The sequence below is a fragment of the Microcaecilia unicolor genome, chromosome 4 (assembly GCF_901765095.1).
Source record: "Microcaecilia unicolor chromosome 4, aMicUni1.1, whole genome shotgun sequence".
Taxonomy (NCBI): Eukaryota; Metazoa; Chordata; class Amphibia; order Gymnophiona; family Siphonopidae; genus Microcaecilia; species Microcaecilia unicolor.
The window spans coordinates 191889868-191906062 of NC_044034.1; the positions used below are offsets into that span (position 1 = coordinate 191889868).

General features: G+C 46.0%; 1 protein-coding gene across 1 annotated transcript in view; it reads left to right on the plus strand.

The window, feature by feature from the left end:
• OTOG (otogelin) overlaps nt 1–16195 on the plus strand; it is a 706015-nt gene that overhangs the window by 431187 nt on the left and 258633 nt on the right. Inside the window, 1 exon segment of the mRNA XM_030202446.1 lies at nt 2443–2522. Coding sequence (XP_030058306.1) covers nt 2443–2522 — 80 coding nt within the window.

The window sequence follows — 16195 nt, forward strand, 5'->3', positions numbered from 1 at the left end:
TAGAATAAGCCTAAATCTCTCTGCAGTTTATAGAATAAGCCCACAACCTGCCCATTCCACGCCCATGGCCATGCCCCCTTTTCAGCTATGAAATACACTTAGACAGTTCTAATTAGTAAGTTCTAATTAAAGCCAATTAGTGTCATTAATTGCTTGTTAATTAGCAATTATCAGCGCTGATTAGCTTGTTAACCAATTAGGTTATGCGCGTTGTTATGGAATACTTTTCGATTTCCACACGGAAATCTTGGTGCGATATATAGAATCCATGGGATTGTGTGTAAGCACCTTACTAGAAGGGCACCTGGAAGTACTTATAACATGTAATTGCAAGCAGGGTGGATAGGGCTCCCACTTATACACGTACTTACAGAATACTATAAGTTGCATTCCCTTACTCCATTAGGTGCCCACAGTTATGCTAGGTCTATGTCTGTGGTAACCAATGCCAGGTTATGCTAGTATTCTGTAATGACACTTGGATGCTCAGGTGTTGTTATAGAATATGCTGCTCTAACTCGTTATTGGGGCACTTAAACAGACCATTTTTAGAATTGTCCTCTTTGATGGCAAGCTCTCTGGGACAGGGAAATACCCAGTATGCTTGAATATAAAAGCCTTGAGCTACTAGTGAAAAAGTATGAGCTAAATCTCAATAAATAATTGCAAATGTGCATTGACAGAAAGAAGTGATGATTGCTTAATTGCTCAGTAATAGCATTAAAACTGAAAGTTGGCAAATGTCAAACAAACTGCTCTACTGAATTTGCCACAGCAAACTGTGGATAAGTCTTCCACTTTCTTCTAAGGTTGCATACATTTTAGTTTATAAACTACTGCAAAGTTTAAAAAAGATATTTTACATAATAAATTATCAGCAAAAATAGAAATGTTTTAAAATGATATCAGTATATGATTCGGGGGGGGGGGGGGGGGGGGGGGTCTTTTACTAAGCCACGGTAGCATTTTTAGCTTGCAGTAGAAATCAGCTGGTGGTGAACACCGAGACACTCATAGGAATATAATAAGCATCTCAGCGTTTACCACCAGCTGATTTCTACTGTGACTGGAGAGGTGAAAGAAATAGGACAATGGAGAAAGGTAAGAGAAGAAACATGAAATAACTGAAATAAAGAAGATTCAGAGAGAATGAATTAAATTTACTGATGACTCAAAATTATTCAAAGTTGTTAAATTGCGAGAGGATTGTGAAAAATTACAAGAGGACCTTACAAGATTGGGTGTCTAAATGGCAAATGACGTTTAATGTGAGCAAGTACAAAGTGATGCCTGTGGGAAAGAGGAACCCAAATTATAGCTACGTAATGCAAGGTTCCATGTTAGGAGTCACCGACTAAGAAAGGGATCTAGGCGTCGTTGATGATTCGGTGAAACCCTCTGCTCATTGTTCTGCGGTATTGTTCTGTTAGGTATTATTAGGAAAGGAATGGATAACAAAAATGAGAACGTTATAATGCCTTTGTATCCATGGTGTGACCGCACTTTGAATATTGTGTTAAATTCTGGTCACCACATTTCAAAAAAGATATAGTGAAATTAGAAAAGGTACAGAGAAGGGCAACAAGAATGATAAAGGGGATGGGACAACTTCCCTATGTGGAAAGGCTGAAGCGACCAGGGCTCTTCAGCTTGGAGAAAAGACTGCTAAGGGGAGGTATGATGGAGGTCTATAAAATAATGAGTGGAGAAGAACAGGTAGACGTGAATTGTTTGTTTACTCTTTCCAAAAATACTAGGACTAGGGGGCATATGATGAAGTTACAAAGTAGTAAATTTAAAACGAATCATAGAAAATTTTTCTTCACTCAACGTGTAATTAAACTCTGGAATTCGTAGACAGAGAATGTGGTAAAGGTGGTTAGCGGGGTTTGAAAAAGGTTTGAACCGCTTTCTAAAGGAAAAGACCATTATTAAAATGACTTGGGGAAAATCCACTGCTTTTTTCTGGGATAAGCAGCATAAAATATATCAAACATTTTTGGGATCTTGCTAGGTATTTGTGACCTGGATTGGCCAGTGTTGATGGGCTTGATGGACCTTTGGTCTGTTCCAGTGTGGCAATAATGGGCAAGTTGAGAAGCCAAGGAGGAAAGATAAAGGACAGAAAAAGATATTTTGCCAACTCTTTAAAACTTTGAGAAATATATGAATATTTGTATGATTACAGTGGCAAAATATGTGGATTGCGAAAAGAAAGCAATGTTAAAAGCCTAATTGTATAGTTATTTGATGCATTACTTATGTTGTTAACTGTTCCATTGCTTCATCTTTAACATAAGCTTTTATGTTTTTTGGATAACTGGTCAGAAATTATGTTATAGAAAATGATCTACCTACATGAAATTGGCAAAATAAATTTGTCAAGTTTTGAAATTTTGAATTTGGTAGGAATTGCTCAGTTGCATATTGTTTTCCTCCTAGAGTGGAAGGATGTATTCCCCTGTGTCCTTCTAACATGGTCCTGGATGAAATTACGAGAAGATGCGTGTATCTGGAAGACTGTATGTTTTCTACTTTTTATACTCTGCCATTGCATTTCTTTTAAATTATACTCTCATATATATATGCATTTCATGAAGAATCAGTGTGAATTTTCAGCCTGAAGAGTCTCATATTCATATTATTAAATACTGCAAATGTATCTCCCTTTAAAAGCACCTATTCCATCTTCACAGCTTAAAGGATTGTCTGAAAAATCCCTTAAACTGTGAAGATGGAATAGGTGCCTTTACAGGGAGAAACATTTGCAGTATTTAATATTTTGAATATGAGACTCTTCAGGCTGAAAATTCATTTGTAGTATTTAATAATTTGAATATGATACTCTTCAGGATGAAACTTCACACTGATACTTCATGAAATGCATAATCACAAACTAGAAAACTGAAAATCAACTCCAAACTAATATAGTTTAATAACAGAATAAAGGATCATTTTAGCCCACACCACTAACCTTGGAGCACTAAAAGGTTTCGTAAGCCACCAAGGGCACAGATTACCAAGAGGAAGAAAATAGCTGGTGGGTGGGGAGGGGGGGACAAGGGGCCAATATTCAGAGCCATTTATCCAGATATTGACAGTTGTTATCTAAATAAATGGCTTAGCCACTGCTACTGATTGATATTCATAGGTAATTATTCTAGAACAGGTTGCCTAAAATTAGGTGCCAATTTGCACACATAAGTTATAGCATTTTAGCACACGATTGTTACAGTTACGCACATAAGTCATTTTAAAACATAGCGTCATTCTATAACATAGGAGCAAATCTAAAATACAAGGGGGGAGCACATACGGGTGGGGATTTAACAGGGCATAGACCAGTTCCACATATATGCATGTAACTTACTGAATACCATAAATTATGTGCTAAAGTTCCACTTTTAGGCTCACACATTTATTCTTGCTATTGACGTTCTGAGCCAAATCGACAAATTCAAGAGTAGTAAATCACCTGGACAGGATGGTATGCACTCCAGGGTACTGAAAGAACTCCGACATGAAATTGCTGATCTGCTGTTAGTGATCTGTAACCTGTGATTAAAATCGTCCATAGTACTTGAAGATTGGAGGGTGGCCAATGTAACACCGATGTTTAAAAATGGTTCCAGGGGTGATCTGGGAAATTACCAGTGCTTTTTTTTGTAGAAAAAAAGGTGCCAGTTCTCATTGTGGGCGGAGTCACCACATATGACTCCACCCCTATTATAGCCACACCCACATTTGCCATACCCTTTATACCAGCCGTAGCGCATATAAACAGACATCATTGAAAATATTATACTAGTATAGGAGAAAAAAAATAACGTGATTTTTTTTCATTATAAATAATTTCTGTAAGCTGTTACAGCTCCAGTATACCCAGTGCAAAATAAGACAGCAGATGTAACTTCTCAAATTGGACATATTCAAGACACTAAAATGAAAATAAAATGATTTTTTCTTTGTTGTCTGGTGACTTTGTTTTTCTGATCATGCTGGCTCAGTATCTGATTCTGCTGCTATCTGTCCTCTTAACTCCGTTTCCAGGGCTTCCTTTCCATTTATTTCTTTACTTTACTCCTTTCTTCTTCATTTCTTGCCCTACATCCGTAAGTAAAAGCTGGGTCCTCCGCAGATTTGACTGTCCAGTGGATCCAGCTTTGGCCTATTTTCTACATCCATGTGCAGTTTTTCTGCTCTCTTCCTTTCCCCTCATCTCATCTCTTCCCTCGCCTCCATCCATGTCCAGCATTGCTTCTCTCTCCCTTCCCTCTCCTCCATCCACCCATGTCTAGCAGCCCTCCTCTCCCTTGCCCTCCATCCACCCATGTCCAGCGACCCCCCCTGTCATCCACCCATGTCTAGCGACCCCCATCCCCCATGCCATCCACCCATGTCCAGCGATTCTCTCTTCCCCCTGCCATCCACCCATGTCCAGCGACCCTCCTGTCCTCCCTGCCCTCCCCTGCCATCCACCTATGTCCAGCAACCCCCCCTGTCCCCCCTGCCATCCACCCATGTCCAGCGACCCTCCTGTTCCCCCTGCCATCCACCCATGTCTGCCCTTGCGGAAATAGGAAGTTACGTCAGAGGGCAGGACACACAGTGAGGGAAGGCTGGCCGACGAGGCGATTTTTCTTCTTTTACAGGCAGATGCGAGGCACCGCTCCGCCGCTTCGTAGATTTTTTTAAAGGCTGGGTCACGGTGCCGGGTGGCAGGAGAAGAGGGTCGTCGGCATGGAGCTGGTAGGCAGGTGGGGACTGGGTCAGGGAGGGGACCTACAAAAAGGTGCCAATATGCCATACCAGTGCGTACTGGCACAAAAAAAGCACTGGAAATTACAGACCAGTAAGCCTGACTTCACTGCAGGGCAAAATAGTGGAAACTATTATAAAGAATAAAATCACTGAACTCATAGACAAACATGGTTTAATGGGACATAGTCAGCATGGAAGCCAAGGGAAGTCATGCCTCACCAATCTGTTTCAGTTCTTTGAAGGCATGAATAAACATGTGGATAAAGAAGAGCCAGTAGATGTAGTGTATCTAGATTTTCAGAAAGCGTTTGACAAAGTCTCTCATGAGAGACTCCTGAAAATGTTTTATAAACCATGGGATAGGAGGCACTGTTCTTTTGTGGATTAGGAATTGATTAATGTATAGAAAACAGAGGGTAGGGTGAATAGTGGAGTGCCTCAGGGATCTGTACTGGTATCGGTGATGTTTAACATATTTATAAATGATCTCAGTGAGGTGATTAAATTTGCAGAAGATACAAAACTATTCAAAGTTGTTAAAACACATGCAGATTCTGAAAAACTGCAGGAAGACCTTAGGAAATTGGAAGACTGGGCATCCAAATGGCAGATGAACTTTTATGTGAATAAATGCAAAGTAATAGTCAATATGGTTAAATGGTCAGTATTCTCAATGGAGAAGGATAGATAATGGGGTTCCCCAGGGGTCTGTGCTGGAACCGCTGCTTTTAAACATATTTCTAAATTATCTAGAGATGGAGTAACTAGTGACGTAATTAAATTTGCTGATGACACAAAGTTATTCAAAGTTGTTAAATCGCAAGAGGATTGTGAAAAATTACAAGAGGATCTTACGAGACTGAGAGACTGGGCACCTAATGTGAGCAAGTGCAAAGTGACGCATGTGGGAAAGAGGAACCCGAATTTTAGTTATGTAATGCAAGGTTCCACATTAGGAGTCACCGACCAGGAAAGGGATCTAGGTGTCATCATTGATGATACGTTTAAACCCTCTGCTCAGTGTGCGGCGGCGGCTAAGAAAGCAAATAGAATGTTAGGTATTATTAAGAAAGGAATGGAAAACAAAAATGAGGATGCTATAATGCCCTTGTATCACTCCATGATGTGACCGCACCTTGAATATTGTGTTCAATTCTGGTCACTGCATCTCAAAAAAGATATAGTAGAATTAGAAAAGGTTTAGAGAAGGGTGACGAAAATGACTTCCCTATGAGGAAAAGCTAAAGCAGTTAGGGCTCTTCAGCTTGGGAGGGGAGATATGACAGAGGTCTGTAAAATAATGAGTGGAGTAGAACGGGTAGACGTGAATTGCTTGTTTACTGTTTCCAAAAATACTAGGACTAGGGGGCATGCAATGAAGCTACAATGTAGTAAATTTAAAACAAATCTGAGAAAAGTTTTCTTCACTCAAAGTGTAATTTAACTCTGGAATTCGTTGCCAGAGAATGTAATGAAAGCGGTTAGCTTAGCGGGGTTTTAAAAAGGTTTGGATGGCTTCCTAAAGGAAAAGTCCATAGACCATTATTAAAATGGACTTGGTGGAAAATCCACTGCTTAATTCTAGAATAAGCAGCATAAAATGTATTGTACTGTTTTGGGATCTTGCCAGGTACTTGTGACCTGGATTGGCCACTGTTGGAAACAGGATGCTAGGCTTGATGGAACTTCAGTCTGTCCTAGTATGGCAGTACTTATGTACTTATGCACATTGGGAATAATAATCTGAATTATAGTTATTTGATGCTAGGGATCACATTAGGAGTTTGCATCCAAGAAAAAGATTTAGGTGTCATTACAGAAATACGCTGAAATTCTCTGCCCAGTGTGCAGCGGTAGTCAAAAAAGCAATCAGGATGATAGGAATTATTAAGAAAGGGATGGAAAATAAGATGAAGAATATTATAATGCCTGTATTGCTCCATGGTGTGACCTCACCTTGAATACTGCATGCAATTCTGGTCACTGTATTTCAAAAAACATATAGCAGAATTAGAAAAGGTTTAAACAAGGGCAACCAAAATGATAAAGGAACACCTCTCATATGAAGAAAAGCTAAAGAGGTTAGGACTCTTAAGTTTGAAAAAGAGACGGCAGAGGAGAGATATGATAGAGGTCTACAAAATCCTGAGTGGTGTAGAACGGGTAAAAGGGAATCCACAATTTCGGGAATAACTTGTATAAAATGTTTGTACATTTGGGTAGCTTGCCAGGTGCCCTTGATCTGGATTGGCTGCTGTCGGGAACAGGATGCTGGGCTCGATGGACCTTTGGTCTTTTCCCAGTATGGCAAAGTATGTGCTTATGAATTGATTTTTTAGTATTTGAAAAAGTACAAAGACTAGGTGACACTGAATGACAAAGACTTGCAGGCTTATTTTCAAAAGAGAAGGGCACCCATCTTTCGACACAAATCGCAAGATGGGCATCCTTCTCACACGGTCGCCCAAATCGGCATAATCGAAAGCCGATTTTGGGCGCCCTCAACTGCTTTCCGTTCACGGGGGGCGTGTCGGAGGCGTAGCGAAGGCGGGACTGGGGCATGCCTAACACATGGGCGTCCTCGACCGATAATGGAAAAAAGAAGGGTGTACCTGATGAACACTTGGACGACTTTACGTGGTCCTTTTTTCTTACGACCAAGCCACAAAAATGTGCCCTAAATGACCAGATGACCACCGGAGGGAATCGGGGATGACCTCCCCTTACTCCCCCAGTGGTCACTAACCCCCTCCTACCCTCAAAAAATGTTTTAAAATATTTTTTACAGCCTCTATGCCAGCCTCAAATATCATACCCAGCTCCATGACAACAGTATGCAGGTCCCTGGAGCAGTTTTAGTGGGTGCAGTGCACTCCCAGGCCCATCCCCCCCACCTGTTACACTTGTGGTGGTAAATGTGAGCCCTTCAAAACCCACCAGAAACCCTCTGTACCCACATGTAGGTGCCCCCCTTCACCCATAAGGGTTATGGTAGTGGTGTACAGTTGTGGGGAGTGGGTTTGGGGGGGCTCAGCACATAAGGTAAGGGAGCTATGCACCTGGGAACAATTTGTGAAGTCCACTGCAGTGCCCCCTAGGGTGCCCGGTTGGTGTCCTAGCATGTCAGGGGGACCAGTGCACTACAAATGCTGGCTCCTCCCATGACCAAAGGGCTTGGATTTGGTCGTTTCTGAGATGGACGTCCTCGGTTTCCATTATTGCCGAAAATCTGGGGCGACCTTCTCTAAGGATGACCATCTCTAAGGTTGACCTAAATTTTGCGATTTGGGCGTCCCCGACCGTATTATTAAAACGAAAGATTTCGATAATACGGGTTTCCCTGCCTCTTTGCCGGGTTGTCCTGCGAGGACGTCCTCAGGAAAACTTGGACGCCCCTTTTGATCATGCCCCTCTTGGTGATGCTCAATGAAGTTTCATGTAGAGAGTTGCACGGGGACAGAAATCCTACCCATCCCCGCCTGTCCCTGCTGGAATCTTACCCGTCCCCACCCATCCCCGCTGGAATCTTACCCGTACCCACCCATCCCCGCAAAAATTTAAACCATCCCAACCCGTCCCCACCCGTCCCCGCAAGAATTTAACCCATCCCCACCCATCCCCGTAAGAATTTAATAGTACATAAAAGAAAGTTCCAGTCAGCTCCCTTTCTGGATTTGAGCCACAGCACTGTAGGCAAGGACAAACCGGAAGTTGGAACTTGGAACACTCTGGTGCGCACATGTAAGATTTGTCTCTGATTCACTGGGATTGTGTGCTGAGAGGCCGCCACATGCACGCGCCAGTAGGTCAGGTGACATCTGATTCTCGTGCCTGTGTCAGAGCTGAGGTCTGTGCACCAGCCTGGGAGCAAAGAGGATTAATAGTAACATAGTAAGTGACAGCAAATAGACTTGAACGGTCCATCCACTCTGCCCAATAGTCACACTCATGATCAATTCATCATTAAATCAATGAGTGTGATATTATATACTTGATTATGGTCTTTCTTTCGTGTTTCTGGAACAAAGACCATAGGAGTCTATCTGGCCCCATCCTTATGTTCTAACTGCTGGAGTTGCCATCGAAGCCCACTCCAGCCTATTCATGTTCTCATTTGTGGGACACAGACCGTAAAAGTCTGTCCAGCACTGTCCTCATGATCCAGCCACTGAAGTTGCTGTCTAAGCCCTTTCCAGCCCATCCTACACCAGATTGCCATGTATGAGACACAGAACATACAAGTCTGCCAGGTATCAGCTCTAGTTCATCACAGCCAGAGTCGCCATCTAAGCGTCACTTGACACATCCACACACATGCAGCCATTTAAGGTTAGCTTTTATATAACTTCCATTTTCTAATTAGAGATCCTCTGTGTTCATCCCACGCCTTTTTGAATTCCGTCATCATTTGTGACTCTACCACCTCCTTAATGGAAGACTTTCCACATTTATGCTGTTAAAGCAAGGAAGAAAAGGAGGAGGAGACAGCACTCAAATAAATTGGTATTCGGTAGATGAGAGGCTGGTGCAGGTGCAGCTTACACTTCCACGGGAAGCCCACAGAACTGGTTCCATCCCCGCGGGAACCCCGCAGGAACTGCCTCCGTCCCCGCGGGAACCCCGCAGAACTGCTTCCATCCCCGCGGGAACCCCACATGAACTGCCTCCGTCCCCGCGGGAATCCCGCGGGAATCCCGCGGGTTCCGCGGGATTCCCGCGGGGACGGAAGCCGTGCAGCTCTCTAGTTTCATGGTAATACTTTTAAAATAAATAGGAGGCCATATTTTTTCACTCAATGAACACTTAAGCTCTAGAACTCGTTGCCAGAGGATGTGGTTACATTGGTTAGCATATCTGGATTTAAAAAAGGCTTGATAAGTTCCTGGAGTAAAAGTTCATAGCCTGCTATTGAAGTAGACATGCGGGAAGCCACTGCTTGCCCTAGGATTGATTGCATGGAATGTTGCTACCATCTGAGATTCTGACAGGTACTTGTGACCTGGATTGTCCAGTATGGCTATTCTTATGTTCTTATGCCATGGCGTAAGTGGACACCACTAAATGTTGGCTTATAAATGTCAACTTACATTAGTATTTTATAACAGAATCTGCACACCAACTGCCATGTAAGCATTAGCATTTAATGCACGGCATCTTGGTGCCTACTTTAGGTGCCATTTATAGCATTATTTCTTTTCTGGATAGTGTCACTGAATAGACCTCCACCCTCGGCACTATTCGGATAGTGACCAGACAGTTCAAGGGTGACATTCAAACTGCTATCCAGATAACTGTCTGGATAAAGTTAGGACAGAAAAATAGTTGTCCTAACTTTCTCCAGAGAGCTATCCAGATATTTGCATAGTGGCAGTACTCCCTGCTCTGCACAAATGTTCAGTGCCATTCATTATCCAGACAATAGTACTGAATATCTTTGAAAAGTTTAAACCGTATAGTTGGTTTAAAAAAAGACAACTACAGAGTTTAAATATTGACCGAAAAGTTTCATAAACATTGAGGGGGTAGTTATTAAGATGCAATAAAAGCTGCCCTTTTACTGCACTGTAATTTATTGTGGGAATTATTACACTGTGGTATCTCAGTGCTGCAGGTTAGTGACTCCTGTGATATATGAATAACACAACTTGCTATCAGCCTCAAAAGCTGTGTTAGTCATACAACCTGGTAGCTTTTCTCCCCCAAACACAACCCCCCAAGAACTCCCCTATCCCCTACAGACCCCTACCATTTCATAGGCCCTTCTTCCAGGCCTGCCTATCCATATCTCTGGTGTCTAGTGGTTTGTGAGATAGGAGTGATCCCCAGTTGCTCCTGTCCCTGTGGCACCATGTTCAAAATGGCACCAATGACTCCAAACAGTAGTGATGTCAGAGTCAGACTAAACTTGGTGTCTCCATCACCATTATGAAGCTTGTGCCAGCAGGAGCAGGAGTGATTGGGGATCACTCATATCCTAAAAACAACTAGACACCAGGGATGTGGGCAGGTATCTGGAGGGGGGGTCTACTTAGATGGTGGAGTGTCTTTGGGGGGAAGGGAGAAAGTGGATTTATGTGTGGAGGTGATCTTAGGGATGAAAGGGTGCAATGTTGTTTATCATGTGCTAGCATCTTTAAGGTGCCCCATGAGAGCAGGTTACATTGTGCACTGCAAACTGTGTTATGCAGTTTCCATAATAATGAGGTGCTATGCACCATATTATTGTGTATCTTAAAAGTTATCCTTCCTGTATGCACATAAAATGAAGTTGCACATATGTAATAGGTAAGAAGGATCCAACAGCTAGACATATGTGGTGATGTCACCACCTGACAGGGTCTAGCTGGTCCCTTGTTCCAAAGCTCAGAGACCTATGGAATAGGCTTCTGAGCATGTGTGAGAGTTTCTCCACAACAGCTCTTGTCAGAGTACCTCAGTTTGGGGCCCTTTTACCAAACAGTGGTAAAAAGTGGCCTTAGCGAGCTCTTATGCAGATCATTCCCGCACACTAAGGCCATTTTTAATGCTGGAGTAAAATGGTCAAAATTCCTTTTTCTTCATATTAATGGCCACGCATTAGTTTTACCATTCGCACATGGCCATTAGTGTGTGAGCCTCTACCACCACCTATTTTCTAGGCTGTATGGACTCATGCGCTAAACCTTTGCTAATTGGTTACCATGCGGCAATGATCACACACTAACCAATTAATGCAGAACACACCCACTCTCATTCTCAGACCTTCCCCAGCACTAAAATATAGCGAGCTAGCTAGCTAGCTAGATAGATATTTTTTTTTAGCTTGTGGATAGTGTGTGCACATCCCAAATTACCTCAGCAGCACACCTCATGGTAAACCATTTTTTGCTGTGATAATCACACATTACTGCTTAGTGCAGCTTTGTAAGAGGACCCTTTTGTTCAAAAGCATGCTTCAACCCTTGGTAGGGTTGGGGGGATAATATGGCTGTAGATCTTAGTATCCATGGAGATCACTTTGCTTTCTCCATGGACAAGCAGGATTACAACAGCCACACACTCCCAAGCTTAGGGTTACAAAAACAAAACATCAATAAGAATAGAAGAAAGAACTCTGAAACTTCTTTCAATTCTGGAACATTTAATTAATTAATTTATTTTGCAACCTGGAATAACTTTGGAGGTGGAGGAAACAATAGCTGTGCATGGTGTGCTGTACTGACTTTCCAAACGTAGCATCTACTGAAGACAATCCAGCTGATTTTTAAAGCAATTTAAATGGGCAGGAGAGGTTCTGGCCCGCTTAAATCACTTGTGGCCACCCAATTGCCGATATACAACGGCACATAACTGGACAGTGCTGCTGAATATCGGCTCTGACTAGCCATAAAAAAGTGGGCTCGTCAGGGGTGGCATTGCTGAGAAGCCAGCATGTATGCGGGTGCCAGCAATGTTTACTGAAAATGGCTACCGTAACCTCTTGTAGCAGCCTCGCAGTACTGAAGTAGTACCGCGAGGTCAAATTTTCACTTACCTGTGAAAGTGCTAGAAGGGTGCATAAACACTATTCTCCGAGGACAAGCAGGCTGCTTGTTCTCACTGATGGGTGACGTCCACGGCAGCCCCTCCAATTGGAAACTTCACTAGCAAAGGCCTTTGCTAGCTCTCGCGCGCCCATGCGCACCGCGCATGCGCAGCCGTCTTCCCGCCCGAACCAGCTCGTGTTTGTCAGTCTTCTTTTGTCCGCGCTCGGGACGGTCGTGTTTTGCCGCTGTTTCGTGCCCCTCAAGTTGACCCTCGCGTGTCTTCGCGATTTTGCTAAAAAAAAAAAAAAGAGACCTTTCGGTCTTGTCCCTTCCCGTGTGTCCAGTTTTTGCCCCAGCGTAAGTTTCCTTTTGCTTTCGGGATCGGCCTTTTTTTTGGGCCTCGGTACGGGTTTTTTCTCCCTTATTTTTAGTGCCTTTCGTCATCATCGCGAATTTTGATTTCGCCGGCATGATTTTTCCGCCCATGTCATCGAAGTCATCGAGGCTTCGACCCTCTGCATCGTCGGTACCGAGACATCGGAAGGCTGCGTCGACGTCGGTGGTACCGGGACCTCCGCTGTTGCTGATGTCGTCGGACGGTGGTGCTTCGACTGGAGTGCAGGTGAGGGCTGTCCATTCCCCTGCTGGTGGCGGTGAGCCTTCGGGTGGGTCTCCTCCTGCTCTGAGGGCTCCTGTGGTACAGCCCCCCCGAGACCGACTTTCTTCGGCCTCGGCCCCGAGGAAGCGACGGTTGGATTCTACGTCCTCCTCGTCGGTACCGGGAAGCTCCGGTGACATGCTTCGTTTGAAGAAATCAAAGAAGCATCGACACTGCTCTCCTTTCCGCCTCGGTACCGAGAGCTCTGGGTCGCCGAGGGAGTCAGCACCCAGTAGGCATCGGCACCGGGAGGACCGCTCACCCTCTGTACAGGAGGTGTCGATGCGCTCCCCCTTGGATAGCCCGGAAACGCCTCCACGCCCGGAACAGACTCTGACCTCGACGTCTGCATCGGCTTCCATGTCTTTCTCCACAGCCGCTCTGCACGAGAGTCTCCGGGCCGTTCTTCCAGAGATTCTGGGAGAGTTGTTGCGCCCTTCTCCTCCGGTACCGGGGGTGCTTGCGCCACCGGTACCGTCGAACGAGGCGCCGGCTGGCCCTTTGCCCGGGGTGAGGTCTCCGACATCAGTACCACTTGTGGTACCGGCTGCGGCCGCCTCCCAGGAAGACTCCCTGACGATGTCGGTGGAGGGAGCTTCGCCGGTGCTGGCGAGGGAGTCTACCTCTCGGCGCTCTCACCTTGGCCGTGTTTCCACGGAGTCGAGTCGGGCACGGCTTCAGACACAGGTTCATGAACTTGTGTCTGACACCGATGGTGAGGCCTCGTGGGAGGAGGAGGAGGACATCAGATATTTCTCTGACGAGGAGTCTGATTGCCTTCCTTCTGATCCCACTCCCTTCCCTGAAAGGCAGCTTGCTCCTCCCGAGAGTCTGTCTTTCGCGGCCTTTGTCCGGGAGATGTCTACGGCCATCCCCTTCCCGGTGGCCGTGGAGGATGAGCCCAGGGCTGAGATGTTTGAGCTCTTGGACTATCCTTCTCCACCTAAGGAAGCGTCCACAGTACCCATGCATCATGTCCTAAAAAAGACATTGCTGGCGAACAGGACCAAGCCTCTAACTAATCCCCACATTCCCAAGATCGAATCCCAGTACCGGATCCATGGGGACCCAGAGCTGATGCGCACTCAGTTGCCTCACGACTCTGGTGTGGTGGATCTGGCCCTAAAGAAGGCTAAGAGTTCTAGGGAGCATGCTTCGGCGCCCCCGGGCAAGGACTCTAGAACCTTAGACTCCTTTGGGAGGAAGGCCTACCATTCTTCTATGCTCGTGGCCAAGATTCAGTCCTACCAGCTCTACACGAGCATCCACATGTGGAACAATGTGCGGCAGTTGGCGGGCTTGGTGGACAAGCTCCCTCCTGAGCAAGCCAAGCCGTTTCAGGAGGTGGTCAGGCAGCTGAAGGCGTGCAGAAAATTCCTGGCCAGAGGGGTATATGATACCTTTGATGTTGCGTCCAGGGCCGCTGTTCAAGGTGTGGTGATGCGCAGACTCTCATGGCTGCGTGCCTCCGACCTGGAGAATAGGATCCAGCAGCGGATTGCGGACTCCCCTTGCCGAGCGGACAACATTTTTGGAGAAAAAGTCGAACAGGTGGTAGAACAGCTCCACCAGCGGGATAACGCTTTCGACAAATTCTCCCGCCGGCAGCCTTCAGCATATACCTCTTCAGGTAGACGATTTTATGGGGGAAGGAGGACTGTTCCCTACTCTTCTGGTAAGCGTAGGTACAATCCTCCCTCTCGACAGCCTGCGGCCCAGGCTGAGCCCCAGCACGCTCGCTCTTGTCAGCAGCGTGCGCCTCAGCAAGGCCCCACAGCTCCCCAGCAAAAGCAGGGGGCAAGCTTTTGACTGGCTCCAGCAGAGCATAGCCGAGATCAAAGTGTCCGTGCCGGACGATCTGCCGGTCGGGGGGAGGTTGAAAGTTTTTCACTAAAGGTGGCCTCTCATAACCTCCGACCAGTGGGTTCTCCAAATAGTCCGGCAAGGATACACCCTCAATTTGGCCGCCATGCCTCCAAATTGTCCACCGGGAGCTCAGTCCTTTAGCTTCCAGCACAAGCAGGTACTTGCAGAGGAACTCTCCGCCCTTCTCAGCGCCAATGCGGTCGAGCCCGTGCCACCGGGGCAAGAAGGGCTGGCATTCTATTCCAGGTACTTCCTTGTGGAAAAGAAAACAGGGGGGATGCGTCCCATCCTAGACCTAAGGGCCCTGGTCAAGGAAAAGTTCAGGATGCTTTCCCTGGGCACTCTTCTTCCCATGATTCAGCAAAACGATTGGCTATGCTCTCTGGACTTAAAGGATGCTTATACACACATCCCGATACTGCCAGCTCACAGACAGTATCTTCGATTTCGTCTGGGATCACGTCACTTCCAGTACTGTGTGCTACCCTTTGGGCTCGCCTCTGCGCCCAGAGTGTTCACGAAGTGCCTAGCTTTGGTAGCAGCAGCGCTTCGCAGGCTCGGAGTGCACGTGTTCCCTTATCTCGACGATTGGCTGGTGAAGAACACTTCCGAGACAGGAGCTCTACAGTCCATGCAGATGACTATTCGACTCCTGGAGCTACTAGGGTTTGTGATAAATTACCCAAAGTCCCATCTTCTCCCAGTACAGAGACTCAAATTCATAGGAGCTCTGCTGGATTCTCGGACAGCTCGTGCCTATCTCCCGGAGACAAGGGCCAACAATCTGCTGTCCCTCGTCTCCCGGGTACGAGTGTCCCAGCAGATCACAGCTCGGCAGATGTTGAGATTGCTTGGCCACATGGCCTCCACAGTCCATGTGACTTCCATGGCTCGTCTTCACATGCGATCTGCTCAATGGACCCTAGCTTCCCAGTGGTTTCAGGCTGCTGGGGGTCTAGAGGACGTGATCCACCTGTCCACGAGTTTTCTCAAATCCCTTTGCTGGTGGACGATTTGGGTCAATTTGACTCTGGGACGCCCCTTCCAAATTCCTCAGCCACAAAAGGTGTTGACTACGGATGCGTCTCTCCTGGGGTGGGGAGCTCATGTCGATGGACTGCACACCCAAGGAAGCTGGTCCCTCCAGGAACGCGATCTACAGATCAATCTCCTGGAGTTACGAGCGGTCCGGAACGCTCTGAAGGCTTTTAGAGATCGGCTGTCCCACCAAATTATCCAAATTCAGACAGACAACCAGGTTGCCATGTATTACATCAACAAGCAGGGGGGCACCGGATCTCGCCCCCTGTGCCAGGAAGCCGTCAGCATGTGGCTCTGGGCTCACCGTTACGGCATGTGGCTGCAAGCCACATATCTGGCAGGCGTAAACAATAGTCTGGCCGAC